Genomic DNA, 20,612 nt, shown 5'->3' with positions numbered 1-20,612 from the left:
CTGGGCCATAGAACTGCTGCATGATGTGAAGACAGGGAAAGAAGAACCACCTGAGGCTATGGTTCCTTCTTTCCCCTCAGAAAGGTATATTTTCTAGGGTTAGAATGCAGATGTTCATGTGTCCCTACAAGGCAATAGGAGCTGCAGGTTCTCACTGGGAATCAGGCATTGCATCCCTAGCACTTAGAAGTCAGCTCATTCATCACTTGAAATTAAAGGTATAAAGTTCTTTCAGGGTGAATTCAGCTTCCAAGCTCAAGACAGGTGCATCCCTAAGAGTAAGAAATCAGGCAGTGGTGTTAGGAGATGCACATGGATGAGCCAGGAGCTCATGGAAAATCTCATGGAAAAAGAAAATCTACAGAATATGGACATGGGATATGGGAGGAGTGTAGGAACGTTGTCTGGATGCAACGATGAAGACTTAAGACAAGGAAGGTCAAGAACAACAAGAAAGGCTTCTTTAAGTACGTCAGTAGCGAAAGGAAGAAAGACTACAGAAAACTTGGACTCACTGCTGAATGAGGTAGGAGCCATGGTAATAAAGGACACTGAGAAGGCAGTTACTGAACACCTTCTTTACTTCAATATTTACTGCTAAGGCTGCTCCTTGGGAAACCCAGACCCTGGAGGTGAGAGTCTGGGGAAAGAAGGACTTCTCCTTGGTCAAAGAGAGTCTGGTCAGAGATGGACTAAGCAAACTTGATACACAAGAGTTCATGGGCCCCAGATGGAATACCATGTGTCGTAGCCATGTGTGCTGAGGGAGCTTACAGAAGTGATTGCCAGGCTGCTCTCTTTTCATCTTTGAAAGGTCATGGAGAATGGCAGAGGTTCCTGAGGACTGGAGGAAAGGCAGTGTCACTGCAGCCTTCAAAAAGAGCAAGAAGGACAAGCCGGGAAAATACAGGGCAGTCATCCTCACCTTCATTCCTGAAAAGATGATGGAACACCGTATTCAGGTCATAATCTCAAAGCAAGTAGAAGAAAATAAAGTTATTAGGAGTAGTCAGCATGGATTCACCAAAGGGAAATCATGCTTGACCAAACTGGTAGCGTTCTATGACACGACTGGCTGGGTAGGAGAGGAGAGAGCAGTGGTGCTGTCCACCTTGACTTCAGCTAGGTTTTTGACACTTCCTCCCATAACATCCCAGTAAGTAAACTTAGGAAGCGTGGAACAGGTAAATCAACGGTCAGGTGGATTGAGAACTGACTGACTGGCAAAACTCAGAGGGTTGTGATCAGTGGCACAGAGTCTAGCTGGAGGCCTGGTGTTCCCCAGGGATTGGTACAGGGCCTGATCTCATTCAACATCTTCATCGGTGACCCAGATGACAGGATAGACTTCACTCTCAGCAAGTTTGCTGATGGTACAAAGCTGGGAGGAGTGATGGTGTGACTGACACACCAGAAAGCTGTGCTGTCATTCAGCGACACATGGATTGGCTGGAGAGTTGGAGAGATAGGAACTTCAGGAGACTCACACAGGCAAGTACAGAGTACTAAACCTGGGGAAGAATAACCACATGCGTCGGTACAGGTTAGGGGCTGACATGCTGAAAACAAACTCTGCAGAGAAGGACCTGGGTATCTGGTGGACAACAGGGTGAAGACAAGCAAGCGGTGTGCTCTCACAACCATGAAAGCCAGTGGTGTCCTGGGATGCATTAAAAAGAGAGTGCCCTGCAGGTCAAGGAACATGATCCTCCCCCTCTACTCTGCTCTGGTGAGGCCACGTCTGGAGCACTGTGTCCTATTCTGTGCTTTCAGTTCAAGAAAGACAGGGAACTTTTGGAGAGAGTCCAGCAGAGGCCTCAAAGATGATGAGGGTCCTGAAGCATCTCCCTTGTGAGGAAGGGCTGAGAGATCTGGGTTTGTTCTGCCTGGAGAAGACTGAGGGGGAATCTTATCCATGCTTGTAAATATCTAAAGGGTGGGAATCAAGTGTATGGAGCCAGGCTCTTTTCAGAAGTGCCCAGCAACAGAATGAGGGGCCAGAGGCACAAATTGGAATGTAGGAAGTTCCATACAAAAAATGAGGAAGAACTTCTTTACTGTGAGGGTGACAGAGACCTGAAACAGGCTGCTCAGTGAGGTTGTGGAGTCTCCTTCTCTGGAGATATTCCAAACCTGCCCGGATACTTTTCTTTGCAACCTACTGTAGGGAACCTGCTTTAGCATAGAGTTGGACTAGGTGATCTCAGGGGTCCTTTCCAGTCCCTGTGATTCTGTCATTCTGTGTGATTCTGTAATGCTGGGTGTATAGGCACTGCTGTTCAAGGGACTGGGAGTCCAGTAAGTGCTTCTCCCCTTCATCTTCGTTGAGGATCATCATTAGTGTTCACTGGAGAAGAGAAGGAACTTCAGCTCCATGTCCTTTCCATAGCTCTGTTGCACAGTTAGTAGAAATGTTTATGTTTTTAATGCTCTGAAAAACTCATTGTTCTCCTCCTCTCTCTTTGTTCTCCTCCGAAACAGAACATCGAAGCCGAGTTGATAACAGAGAGCAAAAAGTCCAAGGGCCCATCTCTGTGGTGGCTCCTCCCTTTCCTCCCTTCCCTGCAGTCTGCAGTCAAAAGAGGCAAGCGATAAAGGACCGGCACTTTCTACCAGTAAGTCTTTCTTCTGTGCTATAAATATCCCACATGAACACTTCGTTAGCATTGTGGGACCTAAATATGACACTGCATAAGAAGTGCTCCCCAGTCATGTGTAGGCACAACATTGCTGGTCTTAGCAATTCACCCATAACATGGTTCAGGTAGCAGCTTCCAGCAGCCAGCCACAGGGTGAAAGTTTCCACTGGGAAACCTTATATTTCACATAAGGCCAGCACACATACACACTCGTTCAGATGCTTCTCCACAGCTCTTTGTGTTCTCTGCTCCTGCCTTGGGCAGCACTTCCAGAACTCTCCTGTCATTTCAGTAAGTGCTGTAATTTCAGCCCTGAAATTGTCATTGCCAGTAGCCAAGTGCTCATGGGCTTTGAGGACTGGCAGGAGGCTTGTATAGATGCAGAGAGGCTTAGCAGTACTTTTCTAGAGGAACTAGTTTTTGTGCTTGTGTGGGCAATGTTACTTCTGTGTGTCTGGGTGCTTGACCTGCAGAAGTGCCATGCTGGCTACATTCTGTGCTAGGCTAAGAGATAGTGTATTCTTCAAACCTACTAAAATTCAGTGGTTCATACCTGGGTTTGTCTTGTAATTGATGCATCTGCCTGATGTCAGCCTTCATTGTAGGGACAGATCTATGTGTGCAGGCACGGGGACAATGGCATCTGCAGAGATACTGCAGCCATGAGCACATTATAAATGTATACTGGATTATCACCCACTGAAATCAGAAATCCAGGTACATTCACCCTAATCCATTATATTAATCATATGGTTAATATGGAAATACCATAATGTTGAAGGAGTCACAGTGTAAAGCACCTGCCCAGGCACCTTAACTTGAGCTAATCAGTCCACAGAGTTTTGTTTCTCATTTTAAAGCATGGAATGTGTAATAAGGTTTCAATTAATTTGACTATACTGACTTTTTTACTGCTTACCTGGATAATTTCAAGGACAGCATCACTATCACTACAGGCTTTGAACTGCTAAATTTGCAGGCCCTGTGAGTCAAATGAAAGAAGATATTCTGATGTTAATGGACGGAATAGAAAAGGAAGACTTAAAGGAGAAACAGGCTTACAATCTTTTGCTTTGTAAGTCATCATCAAAGCTAGTGCTGTTATAGGGTCATTGAAAGGTAAGGGAGAGGTGACCCCACATTATGGATCGGAATTAGTTACAGATAATTGTTTGGACAATATACTGAACATAAAGCTCTCTTAGTTAGTATCAGATGGAGAACAAGTCATATCTTTCGAAATTGCATACTTGGTGTTGAAAGGCCTGAATCTTTTCTGTGTTTGGAACCAGTGCGTTTTAGACATCACTTCCATCTGTGTAACACAAAATAATAATAAATAGTGAGCAATCCTCTGAGTCCTGTATTAGATGGCAGAATTAAGTCATGCTGAATACAGATGTCTTGGCTTTATCAGCAAGGCCACCTTTTTACTTTTTGAGAGGGGAAACATTAAGCTTTGTGCCCACCCCCGTACTGGGGCTTATTTTGGAAGCCAACCAGATTTGATGGTCCCTGAAGGAGGAACAAATAAGTGCTGACTTGGAGGTTGTAGTCCTATGGATTTCAAGGCATCTGGAAATGTTCTACTTTGAGAAGTGCAAATATTCCGAAGCCAGAATATTTCAGAGTGCCTTGACCCACTTCTTAGAGAACTCCTTGTTCATGGGGCAACTCTAGACAGAATAAGGCAAGATGAAACTGCGCATGAATGCTCTGTCTGGGAGAAGGTTGATCAGAGATTTTTACAAGATACTGCAACAATGAATAACGAATTGATATTGTGCCAACCCTTATGACTTAATGATATCATTACAAGAAAAAATTAAGAGTGCTGTTCTTGGCTAACTTGCCCTTTTCAGCATAAACTTTTTGGCATCTGCGAATGTGTATATGCTTCAGGGGCTGCTGGAAGTGTTTGATATCTGATGCCAGTTGATTGTATCATCTGTTCATCAATGAACTAAAGATGTTTAAGTCCCACAGGAATTTTTACATATGGCTCAGCAGTCTATTCTGTATTCCACTTTTCTGATGCATTGGAAGGTGCTGGTAAGAGAATTGCTAAATGAGAGGAGAGTAGACACTCCTTTCTATGTTTCTTAGAAAAGTGGTTCCACAAGAAGCTGGGAAATTTTTAAGCTGCACAGTTTGACTTTTCCAAACTGTGCATTTGCGTTAAATGTGTGCAATGAAGCACTGAAGTAAGTGGCTTGACTTTGAGTAATGTTCGTGTACCACTGTGAGAACTGTGAGATCTATCAGTACTAAAAGCTACCAAGAAACAGACTGCCCACGTATGAGACCAGCTGAGGTTTCCAAATTGGTATATTTTGTCTGCTCTTTTTATTGCTGCCAATTAAGTAGCAGCGTGCTTTCCCAAAGATGTTGCATATTGTTTAGTAAAGTTAGAGAATATTAACTTTACCTGGTGAAGATTCACTTTTAAGCATGGCTAGATGTTTTTGTTTGTAGGAAGGTGCCAAAGTCAGTCCCACATATTCTAAGAAAGACTAAATGAATTAAAGTCCAAAGTGACTGATGCCAGTGTAAATGGGTCTGGAAGGCCATTTTGAACTATTCCATCATAAGACGATGTTGTCATGAAGCAACAGAGAAATAAAAACAATGGTGTTCTAGGATTTTTTGTGTCCCAGGATCCTTTGTGTTCCTGGCAGGATGTGTTTACAGTTTGTTTTGTTGTACCCTATTCTTGTAAGGGGAACTGCCCTGATTTGTCTGATGAAAGGTCCACTTAGGCCAGACACCAAAAGGGGATCCTTCAGAAAGGTGTGTAAGAAGAGGGCATGATTTATGCCACTTCTTGTCCCATGATGTATCCTTGCAGTTTCATGCAGAAATTGGTTATGGAGCTGCTGAGCCAGAGATGAATTACAGAATTAGAACCACCAAGGAACAACAGGTCTGCATTGATTTTGAGACTTGTTTAATCCCTCTTCAGATTTACACCTTTGGCCTCAACAGCATGCTGTGACGGTGACTTTAATAATCGGTACGAAAATATATCTTTTGTTTGTTTCAAACTCAAAGCCTCATAATTCCATTGCATCCCTACTAATTTTTAGAGTATGAGAAACAGTGAGCACGGTCTCCCTTCCTACTTTCTCCATGCTCCTCCTGTTTTTTCAGGCATGATTTTACTTCCCTATTCATCCCAGACATTCATTTTTCAAGCTAAAAACCCCTGACTTGCTTAGTCTCACTCCACACAGAGCAGCTGTACAACCAGACAAATTTGTAAGCATCATTCATTCAGGCATTTTTGCCAATGGGGGGGAAAAAAAAGAAGAGGAAAGTACAAGGAAGGTACAGACTTAGGGAAATGAGGGAAATATTCATTACACACGTTCCCATGACAACACTCTCTGTAGTGCTGTGGAGTGTGAAGATGCTGTGTCATTCCAGCTGCATTTCAGACTCTCTTTCATATTCTCCACATTTTTTTTCTTTCTGTTTTCACTAAGCGTGTCCAGCAAGTCTCCAGAATCTCAGTGCTCCATATAAGAGTGCAGGTGCTATGGAACCACAGTTTCTCCAATCCCTTGTAGCACAGCTGATAGAATAAAATAAGGGAGATCAAGCAAGAAACCCATAGCATTTAGGAATTCACACTCAGAGTTGCACAATGTGCAGTGTCATTTTGTTCATAATTACACTCTGAGCAGAAATCTGAAGACAAGAAGCAAGGGGTTGTTTTCTAGTCAGGTTTGGCCTCTCCCTGAGATATCAGCTAGACCAAATGCGAAAAGAAAATAATGCATAGGATAATTTATTCCATAGCTTTGCCATTTAGAAATATTCCCTGTGGTCTGCCTTAGGATGCTCTGTACAGCACACAACGGCATGTACAAACTTTTACGTACTTTCTGTGCTGAAGCTCTACAAAGCCTCAATAAAAAATAACAGAGTTAAGAGTCAGGCACAAGTTGCGCTACATACTTTCAATGCACAAATCCTGCCTGTAGCTGTTACAAATGAAAACCACCTGACCCCTCTACTCAGCTCTTGTGAGGCCCCATCTGGAGTATTGTGTCCAGGCCTGTGGATGCCCCATCCCTGGAGGCATTCAAGGCCAGGCTGGATGTGGCTCTGGGCAGCCTGGTCTGGTGGTTGGCAACCCTGCACATAGCAGGGGGTTGAAACTGGATGATCATTGTGGTCCTTTTCAACCCAGGCCATTCTGTGATACTATGATTCTGTGACCTTATTCATCAGAATGAACTAGCATAGCACTGTTTGTGCAATGAGCGTAATACCTACTACTCTGTATGGTAGGATTATTATTTTGTATGTACATCTGCTGGGATGCCATGTGTGGCATGACTTCTGTCAGAAAGCACATCTTATTTTTGTCATTACCTTGTCAAAACATTGGAGCAGCAAATTAATCATTAACGGATTGTCAGTGACAGATCGCATTTGTGATGCTCCAAAATAAAATGAAACACCCACAAGCAGATAAAACAAAAACTGAGGAAAATGAATCATAGGGAAATGTTGAGAGCAGCCAGGTGAGCGGAGTTGTGTTTTGCAGCTAAAATAGCACAGTCAGAAGTATTTCTTGTTTTCAGCTGACTGCCTGACAAAGATGCTCTGTAGGTACAAATGTTAATTTCTAATTGAGCAGCTGGCTTTGCTCCGAGAGCAGTGGAAAGCTGTTAAGCTTTTATTAGTATTTCTTCTCCTTTTACCAGGCCTTTAATTTTTCCAACATATAAATCTGCACCATTTGATTGAGCTCCTTTGAGTTACTGAAGCAGCAGGCTTTCTTTTCTATAGGAGAGAAAGGGAGAAAGGGAGGGAGGGAGCTTGCACCAAGGTCCACAGAAGGAGTCAGGAGCAGCCTCATGTGAATGTGGGACTGAATACCAGTTCCCAGTTGCTCTCTCCTTGTCACTATGGGAATGGCTGCTTTCAGCTGTGAAGTCGGGATGTACTGTTAATGAGTACATCTGATTTCTGTGTTCACTTAGCCTGTGTAAGCATCCTATGTGTGTTTTGTCCACTGCTGGAATTGGACCATATATGAAGCTTGGCAACACTGAAGCTGTATGCTAATACATTGCCCACTTTATTCAGTGGGAAGGCAATATGCACCACTATAGAAGCTGGAAGTCATAAGTAATATTGATCCCTTATGCTTGTTGTTAGCTGTAACTTATGGGAAGCAGGAGTAAGAAATTATTCTCAGGGGAACAGAGCAATTCTGCCAGCCACCTCCTGCTCTCATGCAGGTTTTGCCTGCACTTCCAGCACCAGGCACTGCTGCTGCATGGGCTGTTACTCAGCTGCCAGCATTTCCTAAAGATTACACACTGCCTACACAGTCACAGCAGTGCTGAGGGGGTGGGAAAGGAATTACCTCAGCCACAACTGAATTAGAGAAGCCCGTTGAGGATAAATGTGTACGGCTTTTGACAAGACTTTAGCATTCTCACAACAACTTTATTATCTGAACAGAAATTAGCCTTTTTTTCTTGGTTTTATACTTTTCACTCCACCACTGCACAGTGCCCAAAATGTCCTGTGCACTAGCTTTGAAATTCCAGTACTTCCATTGACACTGTCACTATCAGGCACGTAGGCCAGGTACATGATGATGCTTCCTACAGCAGTCTTCCTTTTTATCTTGAAGATCCTGAACAGCAGGCATTTTAAAGTGGAATCTCAAAGCTTTGGAAGATGTAGAACGAGTGGAATTAAGTGGCATTTTTGTGTGGCATTGGCCCATTCTTTTCCTCTTCCTGATCCCAGCTGTGGAGCAAGAAATAAGACAGACCCATAAGTTACCAGGCTGGCATGTTTGTGACTACCCAAATTGCTTCTTTGCCACTGCACTGATGGAATGTAAGGTTTTCATTAGCTAAAAGGGCAATTCATGTGTCCCAACTTACGTATCTGCAAGTAAAGCTAGACTCCTCTTAAAATTGGTGGGACAAATGTTTGAGAGTGATGCGCCTCATCCCAAGTGCTGAGGGAAGTTTAAGCTGAACTGCTCTGCAGCAACGCTGCTTTCTGTTTCCCTATAGGGAAGCATAACAATCTCAGGCCTGGACATCTTCATGATTTTATTGCAGTCCACAGAAACCAAGGACTTCCACACTGAAGAAATGGAGAGCAATGAGAAATCAGATCATGTGCATATGCAACCAGGATTTTTACTGCAAAGCAGTTTTAGGAGCACACCATCACCTCTGCAACTGCATGATGGGATACCTCAGAAAATAGAGATGCTCACATTTATCAGTGACTGCAGAATAAATCACTGTTCAAGCAATTACACACCAGTTTGGTTTCAAAGCAATCTTAGCCCATTAAAGAAAAAAATGCCTATTTAAATTATTCTGGCTCTGTGTTTAACAGATTGATTATCACCATTGCTGTTTGCCAAGCATACCCACACAAAAGAAATTCACTTTGAAAACTGCCTAATGGCAGATTTGCCCATCAGACCAGAACAGCTTTGGATATATAATAATAATTTCTTGCTTAATTATGTGTTCACCCAAGACATTTAGAGATATTCTGGTCTTGTGAGTGAATGAGAACATTTGAGGAGAAGCAGTTTGCTCCCTCCCCAAGCACAGAGGCACTGAAACACCAGCGCTGCTGCATGGCATTGTGCTCAGCTGTCTGGCGGTGGGCACCGTACAGGCTCAGTCAGTAGGTAGGTGATGTTAGGACCACTTGGTCAGATCACAGTGGAAGATCACACCGCTGTGATAGCAGGAGCAGGAAATTTTGCTGCCCACTTCAGCCCCTCATGATATTTCTCCTGTTCCTGTGGCTGGAAGAAGGGACATTTGTAAGTCAGCCTGGGCCTTTCCCATTTCTGGTGTTTCTCCATGTTAAGTCTCCATCCCAGAAGTTTGTCCTGTTGAGACCTGAGGCCTCAGCACATCAAGGCGAGTCTGTGGGTATGCATAACCAGGGCGTATTTTCTTGGAGGAGTCAGGAAGGCAGAGGAGCACACAGGGAGGTGGAAAAGCCCTGCATCAACAGGACACAGATTGTCATTCATTGTTTTGTCTGCTGTAGCCTGTAGCTACCCTCTCTAAGGCCAAAGTCTAGTTCCTGCTGCTTCTCTCATAGAGGCTTGCCCTTAGCAGCCCGTGGAGCAGGAAGTCCCTTTTCATTTCCTACTTTTTGTGTGTTCACTGGGACCCTCTGGGCCTTTATGGTAGTTCTGTAAGATGTAAATATTTTCATATTCTGAACCTCTTGCCACCTTAGCAGCGCTGATCTCCATTTGTCTCAACTCTCCCCAGGGAGCTCTGACACCGTCCAAGGGGAAGGTGAATTTCAGAACCTGACCCTTTCAGCTGTGGTAAATCTGCTCAAAGGAGATGACTGGAAATGCAGCTGAAAAATCAAGGAAAACAATCTTGTGAATCTGAAGAGCAAACTTAGCTAGTTGACATATTCAGTATTTCTGCACCTTTTCTTGCTCAAGCAAAAGTGTTCATCTCACAATAAGGACTTTTTCCCAGCCTAGGAGAAATGGTTTTGCAGTGGTCTGAAGGACCTGCTGGAAATGTTTGCTGGAAATAGTCCTCTTTCGATTTTCTCTTTCTGCTCTGCTAGAGGACTTATGGGCCACTCATTTAGAAGCTTCACTTGGCTGTAGTCACACACATAGGACTGGGGTAAAGCGACAGGTGTTGGAATCTAGCAGGAAGATAGGATGAGTCACACAGTTTACAGAAGGCCTTAGTGAACAATGTATTTGTTAAACCATCCTCAGCACCAGCATTATTTATATCCATAGCTTATAAATACCTCAGGCAAAAAAATTCCTTATATTACAAAGTAGATCATTTATAGTGTAATTGGAAAAGCACTTTGCACTGCTCCAGCTTCAGGCAGTACACAGTTCGAGTTCCCCAAATCAATACAAGGCATTCTTAGTCCAATTTAAGTATGTCTGTGCAAGGAGTTTGAATCAATTTCACTACAGTTTTGTCTGATCTGAGTAAGTGAAATCAGCGGAGACTTCACATGGATCCAAACAACTCTGTAGGCATACCTGAATGAGGTGGGGCTCATTTGTGGAGTAGCATGAGCTGGAAATCGAGGTGGAAATTTCAGGGTGTTTTTGCCTCTGACACTAGTTTATCCGGACAAAAATAATGTGCTTTTACCAGAAACGCTTTGTGCATGTTTTTAATTTGATTTTTTTTTTTCTTTTTTACATTTCACACTTATAGTTTAACAGCACCCGTTCGCCCTCCCCAGTTGAGTGTTGCCACATGACCCCATGGAGTAGAAAGGTACTGGAAAAACAAGCAATCCTCTGCTGACAGCCCTGTCTCACTCACTCTTCTCCCTTCCAGATCCTCACCCTGCCTCTTGCTTGCTTTTCACTTGCTAACTCTTCTGCTCTAAGAGACGCCTCTTCTGTTTCTCGTGTCAATAGGGCATAGTAACGACAACTTTTTCCCTCCTTCATTCTTGACCTCGGAACAGTTTCAGGACCTCGTGGCCCCAAAGCCACCTCTTATATCCAATTGCCCCATTAAAGGCCTGGACCAAGGCAGAACCCATAGCATTAGTGACTGCATTTCCTTTTCCTTGCAGTGGTATTGCCCAACTGCCCTTTTTCTCTTTTTTTTCTTTTTTTTTTTTCCCCCAATAGTGAGGGATTGTTGGGGCAGCACCAAGATATTTGCTCCCTGGGTACCTTGCAATGTTGCCTTATGCTGAGGAGGAGCTCTGGCAGTGGGAGCTGGCAGTGGGGTCACTTCACCCGCTTTGTCCCCGTTCCATTGTTATCCTGGCAGAGCCGGCAGCCAGTGCAGCCTCCGTGTCTGCTGTGTGTGGGCAGCCTTTGGGGTTTTGTGGGCTTTTTTTTTTTTCCTCTTTTCTTTTTTTTTCCTCTTTTTTTTTTTTTTCTTTTCTTTTTTTTTTTTTTTTTTTTTTTGCATGCATCAAACTTTTGGGGAGGGGGGAGTTACCTAGGAAACAAAGTCCTTTGTGCTGGAAGTTTATATGAGCCATTCACGTCTGCCGGGGATCAGCACAAAAGCTGCAGAGAGAAAGAAGGCTGCGATGTTTTCCTAAAACCCAACGTGGGAAAGCAGGGCTTCCCGCGGGCGGGAGGAGGACCTGGGGGTGCTGCGGGGGGCAAGGCTGGCCAGGTAAGTGATTGTCCCCCTGGTCCCCCCGGACCCCCACCTTAGGGTCTGGAACGTTTTTGGGGCTGCTGCCTGGAGCCAGAGGCAGCTCGTTCCCTGGGATGTATGTGGAGCCAGGGAAGGATGGCAGCATTACAAAGGCAGTGTCATGCCAGACCTTGCCATGATGGGGAGTGCAGTGTTTTGTCTTCATCAAAAATCACCACAAACTGGAGAGTGAAGCATAAACAGAAGTGATAAGGGAGAAGCTGGGTAGGCAGCAGCTGGGGATTCAGGAGAAGGGCAGCTGAGGAGGCTTTGCTCTTCATGCGGAATGAAGAGGCAGAGTCATTTCCCAGGCTGAGGGAAGAGTTGTTAGCTCCTGGAAGTGTTCTCATGGAGGAAGGGGGGAATTGGGCAGAAAAAGGTGAGTGTTTCTCCCAAGTATTCCTCCAAAACAACGTATTTTTTTACTATTATTATTTTTACAAAGAAAATCCAAAATAGGGGTTTGTAGCTAGTGCCACATAACAATGTGATTAATCTGTCTGTTATAGGCAGCACTACAGCTGCAAGTCAGGGTGCTGCTGGGGGACTTGTTATTGCTTCATAAAGAGAACAAAGCATCTGTGTTGCTTTCACACAGTTTACTTTTCTCTCTGTTACCTTACTTCTCTATCTAGTGCTTCTCTTAACATGCTGTAAAAATGTGCATGATTTCTAAACAACACTTTGAATTTCTTCTGGTGGCAGCCCATCTCCTTTGGCCAGTGTCCTCCTGACCCTGGCACTGCTAGCACCTGCCACTTTCCACTGGATTTCTGTAACTTGTTTTCTGCTCGTGTCCATAGTTTGTAAAAATGAAATGCAAATGATTTCCTGGAGCACGGAGGGCTCTTTTTTAAGGCATTAGACCTTCCACTGCCTGTCCTCAAACAAATGTGTACAAGGGGCCGGTCCTCACGGGCAGCCAGCAGAGCAGTGTGTTCAAAAGGATGCACGAGGTATCTGTCTTCTGAGAACGGTGTGTGATTTCAGCCTTCTGTGACTTGCTGAGAGCAGCTTGCCATTGCAGCCTGTAACTGATTGCTGATCTGTGTGCCTGCTTTGTTTCAACAGTAGCCTCGCGTGCCTGAGTGGTAGACACTGATTTTGAATGTATTCATTTGCAGTCCCATCCACCAGAGGACGAAGATACAGATGTCATGTTAGGGCAGAGGCCGAAAAATCCAATACATAATATCCCTTCTACACTGGATAAACAAACCAATTGGAGTAAAGCACTACCTCTCCCAACTCCAGAGGAGAAAATGAAACAAGATGCCCAAGTGATTTCTTCTTGCATTATCCCCATCAATGTCACTGGTACAAATCTCTTCTATTTCTTTTTGTATTTATTGCATGGTTTGAGGGAGGTCAAGTACTTATTCTGTTTAATTTGTTTGAAGTCACTGAATTTTACAGTCTGTGGGCAAAGACCCTAGCCTGAGGGTCAGCTGCTGGAGGATAGTGGGCTAAATTCATCCTTCATGCGTGTCTGCTGAAGTTACTGAAGCTGCATCTAGGATTAATTTGGCCCATACTTTGTGAGTCATGCTGTACAGTGTAACACTGGTTCCCTGCATAAACAATGTACTTTTGTTGTGTATATAACCTGCAGCCTGTATTCACAAAGACCTCAAATAGCTTTTTGAATGTGGCGGACTGAAATAATGCAGAAAGCCACAGAAAGTAATCATATGATTGTCATGTGTAGCAGGAGAAGAGAAACTAGAGAATGTAGGCTACTATTTGCAGTGCTTTAAACATGCAAGTCATGACTGTGTAGCGTGTAAACCGTCACTCTGAGATCTCTTTACATGCAGCTATGCTGAAGGTATAGTAATGGCATTTTCTTTTATTTATGTAACATTTGGATGCATTTTACTAGATTTATTTAAAGTAGAATCTGTTTATGTAAGGATCAGCTTTATCATTGACTAAATGTGATAGACGACTTGTTTCCAGAATCAAAAATCAGGTTGTTTTTCTTTTTCTCTCTTTCTCTTTCTCTCCTTCCAGAGGGCTATGGTAAAAACAAGGTTTATATGAATTTTCCTCAATTATATTTTGCACCAAGCTTTGAGCATAAAGTGGGCTAACTTTTCCCCACTTACAGACTTTAAAATAAGCAGTCAGGAAGAAAAGCAGGGAACTTACAGCTAACCTCAGACAGCATACTGATATTTCATAGTGTTTTTCCAGAAGCTGGGGGATGGCAGGAAAGTCACATCACATTGCTCCCGCTTGTGTCTGTCCGTAGTGCCCAGCCTTCCTGCAGGACAGGCTGCCCAGTCACCTACGGTGGCAGGAGGACTGCATGGCCCCAGTCCCAGCCGGGAAGCTTGGGGCTTTGGGTCTGGCTGCTTGCTGTACAGCCTTAAGGCGGCATCCCTCCTGCTCCGCCATGTGCCAGGTGATTCCTCTCAGTGACGGCGATGCACTCCTGGTCCCCCTCTGCCCTGGGCAGTAAAGGTGTCCATGAGCTCTGCTGCCCGGGGAGGTGGCAGCCAGGAGCCACAGCGGGAAGCTGTGGGGACAGCGTGGGGTCAGACCACCCGCCAGCAGAGCAGCCTGAATGGGCCGCGTGGTGTAGGCTGGGCACTCCCAATGGACATCCCTGAAGGAGGAAGTAAGCGGTGTGGCACGTTTCCACAATGCATTAGAGTGACGCCCCTCATATGTAGCACATAGGATCCTCAGTATGAAGACTTTTCAACATCACTAATGTCACACAATGCAGTGCATAGGAGAAATACAGCAGTAGACCAATGGGACCAATGTTAACTTTTCCAGTAATAGAAATTTTTGCCTAGACTCCACCTGCCATACATTGGAACCAAATTTCCCGATCAGTTTTACAGATCAAGAATGGTATGTAATCTTCTGGATGTTTATGTGTATCATTCTCATTAGCACTAATGGGAATAATTTGTATGCGTCACGGGGAGGATATACCCTCTTTCACTTTCCTCTTGGAGATGACCTGTGCATCTGGCACACAGAGCATGTTCAGCTAACTCACAATTGCTGGAAGCCCAGCAATGGTTCTGATTGATTTTCATTTCAAAGAGTTTGCTTTCATTTCTCTGTTTTGTTCTTTAAGCTTCTCCCAACCCCAAGAAATGTTCACTTTTTAAAAAATGACTGTTGTTGGAGTTTACAGCACTTTCCTTCCATATTAAAGAAAGTTCTTCCTCTCCTTATTTCAGGGGCATTGGTGGTTACAGGACATCTGTCTGAAGCCTCTATTTCACTGTAGTAGATTTCAAGAAGAACTTTTACAAGAAAGTTACTTTTTAACATTTTACATTGTTATGTAGTGTAATATGTATGTGTACGTCTATGTATAATTATGTTTTATATAATTATACGCTATTAAAATGGTTTTTATCTGATTATTTTTTTTTTTAATTTGTTTTCTTCAGTTCATTTGTTTTTCCTAAGATTACAAACCACTTTACCAGTGATCCCGATGTTAGAGTTTTTATGGACCTGGCACACTTTTTCTTTCCCATCCCACATCAACTTCAGAGAGGAGGAGCATACAGCTATGCAAAGAGCCAGTACAGGCGGGTGCAGGCCTTTCGGCGAGCCTCCTTTTAACTTTACATTGACCACAGTGTAAAGAGCAAAGTGAAAGAGACTTTTCTGTGGTAATGCCATGGAAACATAAAGCAAATGAGGAATTCTTGCCTGTTCTGTGTGACCATGGTTATAAATAGATGTGCATGTGAACCTAGGCTCCTAAATCCACATTTAGGACCTTGAATGTGTGAGCTGATTCCTTGAGCAGACTCCCAGATGCCCTGCTGAGTGCAGAGCACTTGGGAAAGTCAGACCACATACTGGTGCACAGCAGTATCTGCTCCCCATTTCTTTTATTATCGGCCATGTGGAAAAAAGAAAAGAGTGTTTTCTAAACTTGTACGTGGAGTTGGCCCTCTTTTAGCTGTCTTCTTCCCTTCCAAAATGTTAGCCCCTTTGGCATATCAGTCTCCTAAGAAGCGCTCAGCTACTACAATATGACATTATAATCTAAATGGTTTTCTTATGGTTAGTTGCTTAAAGTAAATCAGGCTTTAGTTAGATAGATTACTCCTTTCTGACAAGTTACCACTATTGTCCCTATGACAGATGGATAAATAGTTATAAGAAAGATGTCCGGCTACCAAGAGCTCTCAAATCTACTTTTCTTTCTGATTTTCTTTTCTTCTTTTTTTTTTTCCTTCACTCCTTCTGTTACTTCTGGCAGACCAGGCTGCTGAGAGGGAGCTGGAATTAAATGTAAAACTGTGATACACTGTAATATAATTTACATAAGAGCTACATAAGGGCTCCCTTATGTTTATTCACAGGCTTAATCCAAGCTCACATACTTCCACTGTGTTCCAGCCATGAAATTTTGTTTACTATTTCTAAAGGCTAATGAGACCTATTTATGGGTTGCAGGAGTTGGTTTTGACAGAGAGGCTAGTATACGCTGCTCTCTTGTTCACTCACAATCTGTACTACAGCGGAGACGAAAGTTGAGGAGGAGGAAAACCATCTCTGGCATCCCCAGAAGAGTGCAACAAGAAATAGGTGTAGTATAAATACAACTCTTCCATAGATAGCTTTCTAACCAACTTAAATTGCAGGGTTATCGAGTGGTAGCGGGCATTCCAAAGAAGCAAAACCCTGAAAGCGTAACTGGTTGTGGAGTTTGGAAATGGTGTGTTTTGTTTTTTTGATTTACTGCGGTCAGCAATGCTATATTACTCCATATGGCCTTGAAATACTGGGGGCCTTACCGAGTAATATAGATGTACATGTTCAACTCTTATTGTGTAAATGTTAATCAGTTGTTGTTTTTTTTTCCATTTAATTTTTGTTATAAACCCATAGTTGCGTGCATAAAAAGTAACTAGATTAAGTGAAAGTTTTTTCTTGTCTGAGGGGATCTTAGGGTAAAGAAATGACAGATGTTGCTCAGCAAAGTGATGAGCTGCCACAGCTCACTCAGATATCAGTTGGATATCGGCATTAGAGACAGCTGCTGATACCCCCACTAAAAGCTTTGCTAAAAGTTCCTTTTCTTTGTCACGCTTGTCCTCAATTCTTTCCCTGCATTCTTTATTACCAAGAATATTTGAAATCAAGTAGCTTACCTCACCTTTTTTTTCCAGGTGAATTAGGAGCAACTCTGTTGAGGGCAAATCAAGTGTAAAATTGATCTTAACCCAAAAATAAATGAACAGGATCATTATTACTTAATGTTCACCTGCACCTGAAGGTGGCTCTGATACCTTGGTCGGTCGCTCACTGTGAAATTTAATCGGAAGCATAAAGAATGTGTTTATCATAGGGAATAAGCAACCAGAGAACCTATGAAACAAAGATCCTGTTACTGTGCAAATATTCTTGGTGGGAAAGAAGCAGATAATGGAAATTCTGAAAAGATATGTAGTTAAAATGGAATTATTTTTAGAAGTTTATGGAGTGCTTTGTCAGGCAGCTACTCCTGAAAACTGCCTGCAGCTACTTGCACTACAGTGTCAAAAAACAAGAAGTTAATATTCATCTTAATATTTACCACAGCAAGATCAGCTCTACGTGAGATCACATTGCAGAAATAGGAGAACTGATATCACATTGCGGGACTGGGAGAATTTCCCACCTCATTGGGATGAGGTCTACCTTATATACATGTTATAGCTGAGTTAGGTTTGGTACAACACTCAGCAAGATTAAATGCAGATATGCTTCTTGGGTTGCTTTGTGGGTCGTCTCATGTCAGGACGTACGAAGTGGTCTCTCACCCAGCTTTATGTGTACCCTAGATTCGGATGAGTCGCCGGTGGCAAGGGAGCGCAATGTGATTGTGCATGCCAACCCGGACTTCTCCACTGCCAGCAGCCAACGGTCAGGGACCAGGGATTCAGAGTGCCAGACAGAAGAAATCCTTATCGCCGCTCCCTCCCGGCGCCGCATCCGCGCACAGAGGGGGCAGAGTGTGGTCGCCTCCCTCTCACACTCTGCTGGCAACATTTTGGTGCTGGCAGACAACGGGGATGCCGTCTTCGCTGCTGCTGTCAGCAACCGCATCCGCTCACGGAGCCTCCCTCGTGAGGGAGCAAGAGCCAGCGAGGGCGACTCAGCTGCTACCACCAAGAGTTCAGCGTATGAAGCGGAGTGCTTCCTAGACAGCCAGGAGAGGCATCCGAAAAAAGGGAAGGAGGTCCTGAGCAAACAGGGTTCACAAGAGCATCAGCCCCTGGGTTTAACTTGTCCTCAGCACCTGCACAGCCCTGAACACAGCATCGGTGAGAGAGGGAGGTCGCGACTGTCAAGGATGGCAGATTCAGGAAGCTGTGAGATTTCATCCAACTCAGACACTTTTGGGAGCCCCATTCACTCCATCTCCACAGCAGGAGTTCTGCTTAGCAGCCACATGGATCAGAAGGATGATCACCAGTCCTCCAGTGGCAACTGGAGTGGGAGCAGCTCCACATGTCCCTCTCAGACATCCGAAACCATTCCTCCTGCCGCCTCTCCACCGCTGACTGGCTCTTCACACTGTGACTCTGAGCTGTCCCTCAACACCGCTCCCAACGCCAACGAGGACTCAAGTGTCTTCATCACAGAGCAGTATGGTGACCACGTGGACAAGGTCAGAGGCCACAGGGCGAGCTCCTTCACCTCCACTGTGGCAGATCTACTCGATGACCCCAACAACAGCAACACGAGTGACAGTGAGTGGAACTATCTGCACCACCACCACGATGCGTCCTGTCGCCAGGACTTCAGCCCTGAGCGCACCAAGGCTGACAGCCTGGGATGCCCAAGCTTCACAAGCATGGGCACATATGACAGCTTCCTAGAGAAGAGCCCCTCTGACAAGGCAGACACTAGCTCACACTTCTCCGTGGATACTGAAGGATACTATACCTCCATGCACTTTGACTGCGGTCTCAAGGGCAACAAGAGCTATATTTGCAACTATGCAGCTGCAGGCTCCGAGAGCGGCCAGATGGCAAGTATGACCTCCAGCCTGGCCGACTGCACCTGGCAGGAATGCATCAGTCACAGGAGGCAGGGACGGCAGGGCATCTCTCTGAAGAAACCAAAGGCAAAGCCAGCTCCACCAAAACGCAGCTCATCTTTAAGGAAATCTGAGGGCAGCATGGATCTTCCCGAGAAGAAAGAACCAAAGATTAGCGGTGGGCAGCACACGTCGCACACTACCAGGGAAATGAAGCTGCCACTTGAGTTTTCCAACACACCTTCCAGAGGAGAGGCCTCTAGTCTGCCACCCAAACCTGAGCTGCCCTGGGTGAGCCAGAGCGATGGCGGCATGAAGGACGCTCAGTTCGATACGGCTGACATGCCGTCCTTCAAAGATGAAGGTGCTGAACAACCTCACTATGCAGACCTCTGGCTCCTGAACGACTTGAAATCTGGTGATCCTTACAGGTCTTTGTCTAATTCGAGCACTGCTACGGGTACTACAGTCATAGAGTGCATCAAGTCACCAGAAAGCTCGGAGTCCCAGACATCCCAGTCGGGGTCGCGGGCCACCACCCCATCCCTGCCTTCCGTTGACAGCGAGTTCAAACTGGCATCCCCAGAGAAGCTGGCGGGGCTGGCCTCGCCCTCCAGTGGGTACTCCAGCCAGTCAGAGACACCGACCTCTTCCTTCCCGACCGCTTTCTTCTCTGGACCGCTGTCCCCAGGGGGCAGCAAGAGGAAACCAAAAGTACCTGAGAGAAAGTCCTCACTCCAACAGCCACTCTCTAAGGAGGGCACCATGTCTGCAAGCAAAGACCTCGAACTCCCAATTATACCTCCGACCCATCTCGACCTAAGTGCTCTTCACAGCGTCTTGAATAAACCGTTTGCTCACCGGCACCAGCTGCACGCCTTCAATCCCAGCAAGCAGAGCGCAGTGGGGGAAGCCCTCAGCCCCAGCCATCCCTCTGCCCTTGCCATCACGCCCTCCGTCCTCAAGTCCGTGCACCTCAGGGCCATCAACAGGCCTGAAGAAGCGAAGCAGAAGGGCAGTATCCCCGACCTGCTCTGCATCCAAGAGCCCACACTGGTTGCTGCTGATGTTTCGCCAGGGAAAATGAGGCCATTCCTAGCCAAGAAGCCAGTATCACGGCAGTACTCCACTGAGGAGTCCATCGTGTCGTATATTGACTCCTCCTCAGCAGAAACGGGCCCTGGGAAGCCATCTTTAGAAAAAAGCTCCTCTTTCAGTGGACAGAGTAATTGTGAGCAGGAAATTGTACCTTCAGCAAGTGTGGCTCTGGTTGAAATGAAAACTGTGAAGGACCAAGTAACGCCAGCCACTGAGCATTTGCCAGACTGTGCTCTAAATCAGACTTCTGCAGTTTCTACAGAAGGATTTCAGAAAGGCTCAGCTCTCCTCACAGGTGATCATGAAGCAGAGAATGCAAACAGGGGAGCAGAACCGGAGAGCCACCTCGAGCATGCGCAGGTCCAGCCTGAGCTCTGTGGCAGTGGGCAGCAGCTGGAGCTCAGCATGGCGGGTGACGGCCCCGCTCAGGCAGAGGGAGCAGATGTCAGTGATCAGCTTAAGCACCAACTCGATTTAAGCCACCACGTGCCTGGGAATATCAGCTACGAATCAGAGACGGCAGCAGTAAACTTGCTCAGTGAAGCCAGTTGCAAGCAGGAGAACGTCACATCAGGTATTCCTACCAGAAGTGCCTCTGGTACCAGCAGGGCAGACGAGACAGCAGGTGGAACAGAAGAGCCATCGCTGAAAGGTGAGTTGGGTCCTCTTTTCTGTGCT

At 45.2% G+C, this 20,612-nt stretch overlaps 1 protein-coding gene across 3 annotated transcripts in view; it reads left to right on the top strand.

The window, feature by feature from the left end:
• The window catches only part of NHS (NHS actin remodeling regulator), a 251,319-nt gene that overhangs the window by 224,870 nt on the left and 5,837 nt on the right, over positions 1–20,612 (top strand). For all 3 annotated transcript variants that reach the window (XM_085211463.1, XM_085211467.1, XM_085211473.1), the window contains exons 3-7: positions 2,482–2,615; positions 10,868–10,930; positions 12,946–13,138; positions 16,265–16,396; positions 17,635–20,586. In XM_085211463.1, the coding sequence (XP_085067589.1) occupies positions 2,482–2,615; positions 10,868–10,930; positions 12,946–13,138; positions 16,265–16,396; positions 17,635–20,586 (3,474 nt within the window). The remainder of the gene's footprint in view (positions 1–2,481; positions 2,616–10,867; positions 10,931–12,945; positions 13,139–16,264; positions 16,397–17,634; positions 20,587–20,612) is intronic.

This window comes from Meleagris gallopavo, chromosome 1, assembly GCF_905368555.1.
Source record: "Meleagris gallopavo chromosome 1, MGAL_WU_HG_1.1, whole genome shotgun sequence".
NCBI classification, from domain to species: domain Eukaryota; kingdom Metazoa; phylum Chordata; class Aves; order Galliformes; family Phasianidae; genus Meleagris; species Meleagris gallopavo.
The sequence above is the reverse complement of the archived record's forward strand: the minus strand, read 5'-3'. Positions and strand labels throughout refer to the sequence as shown.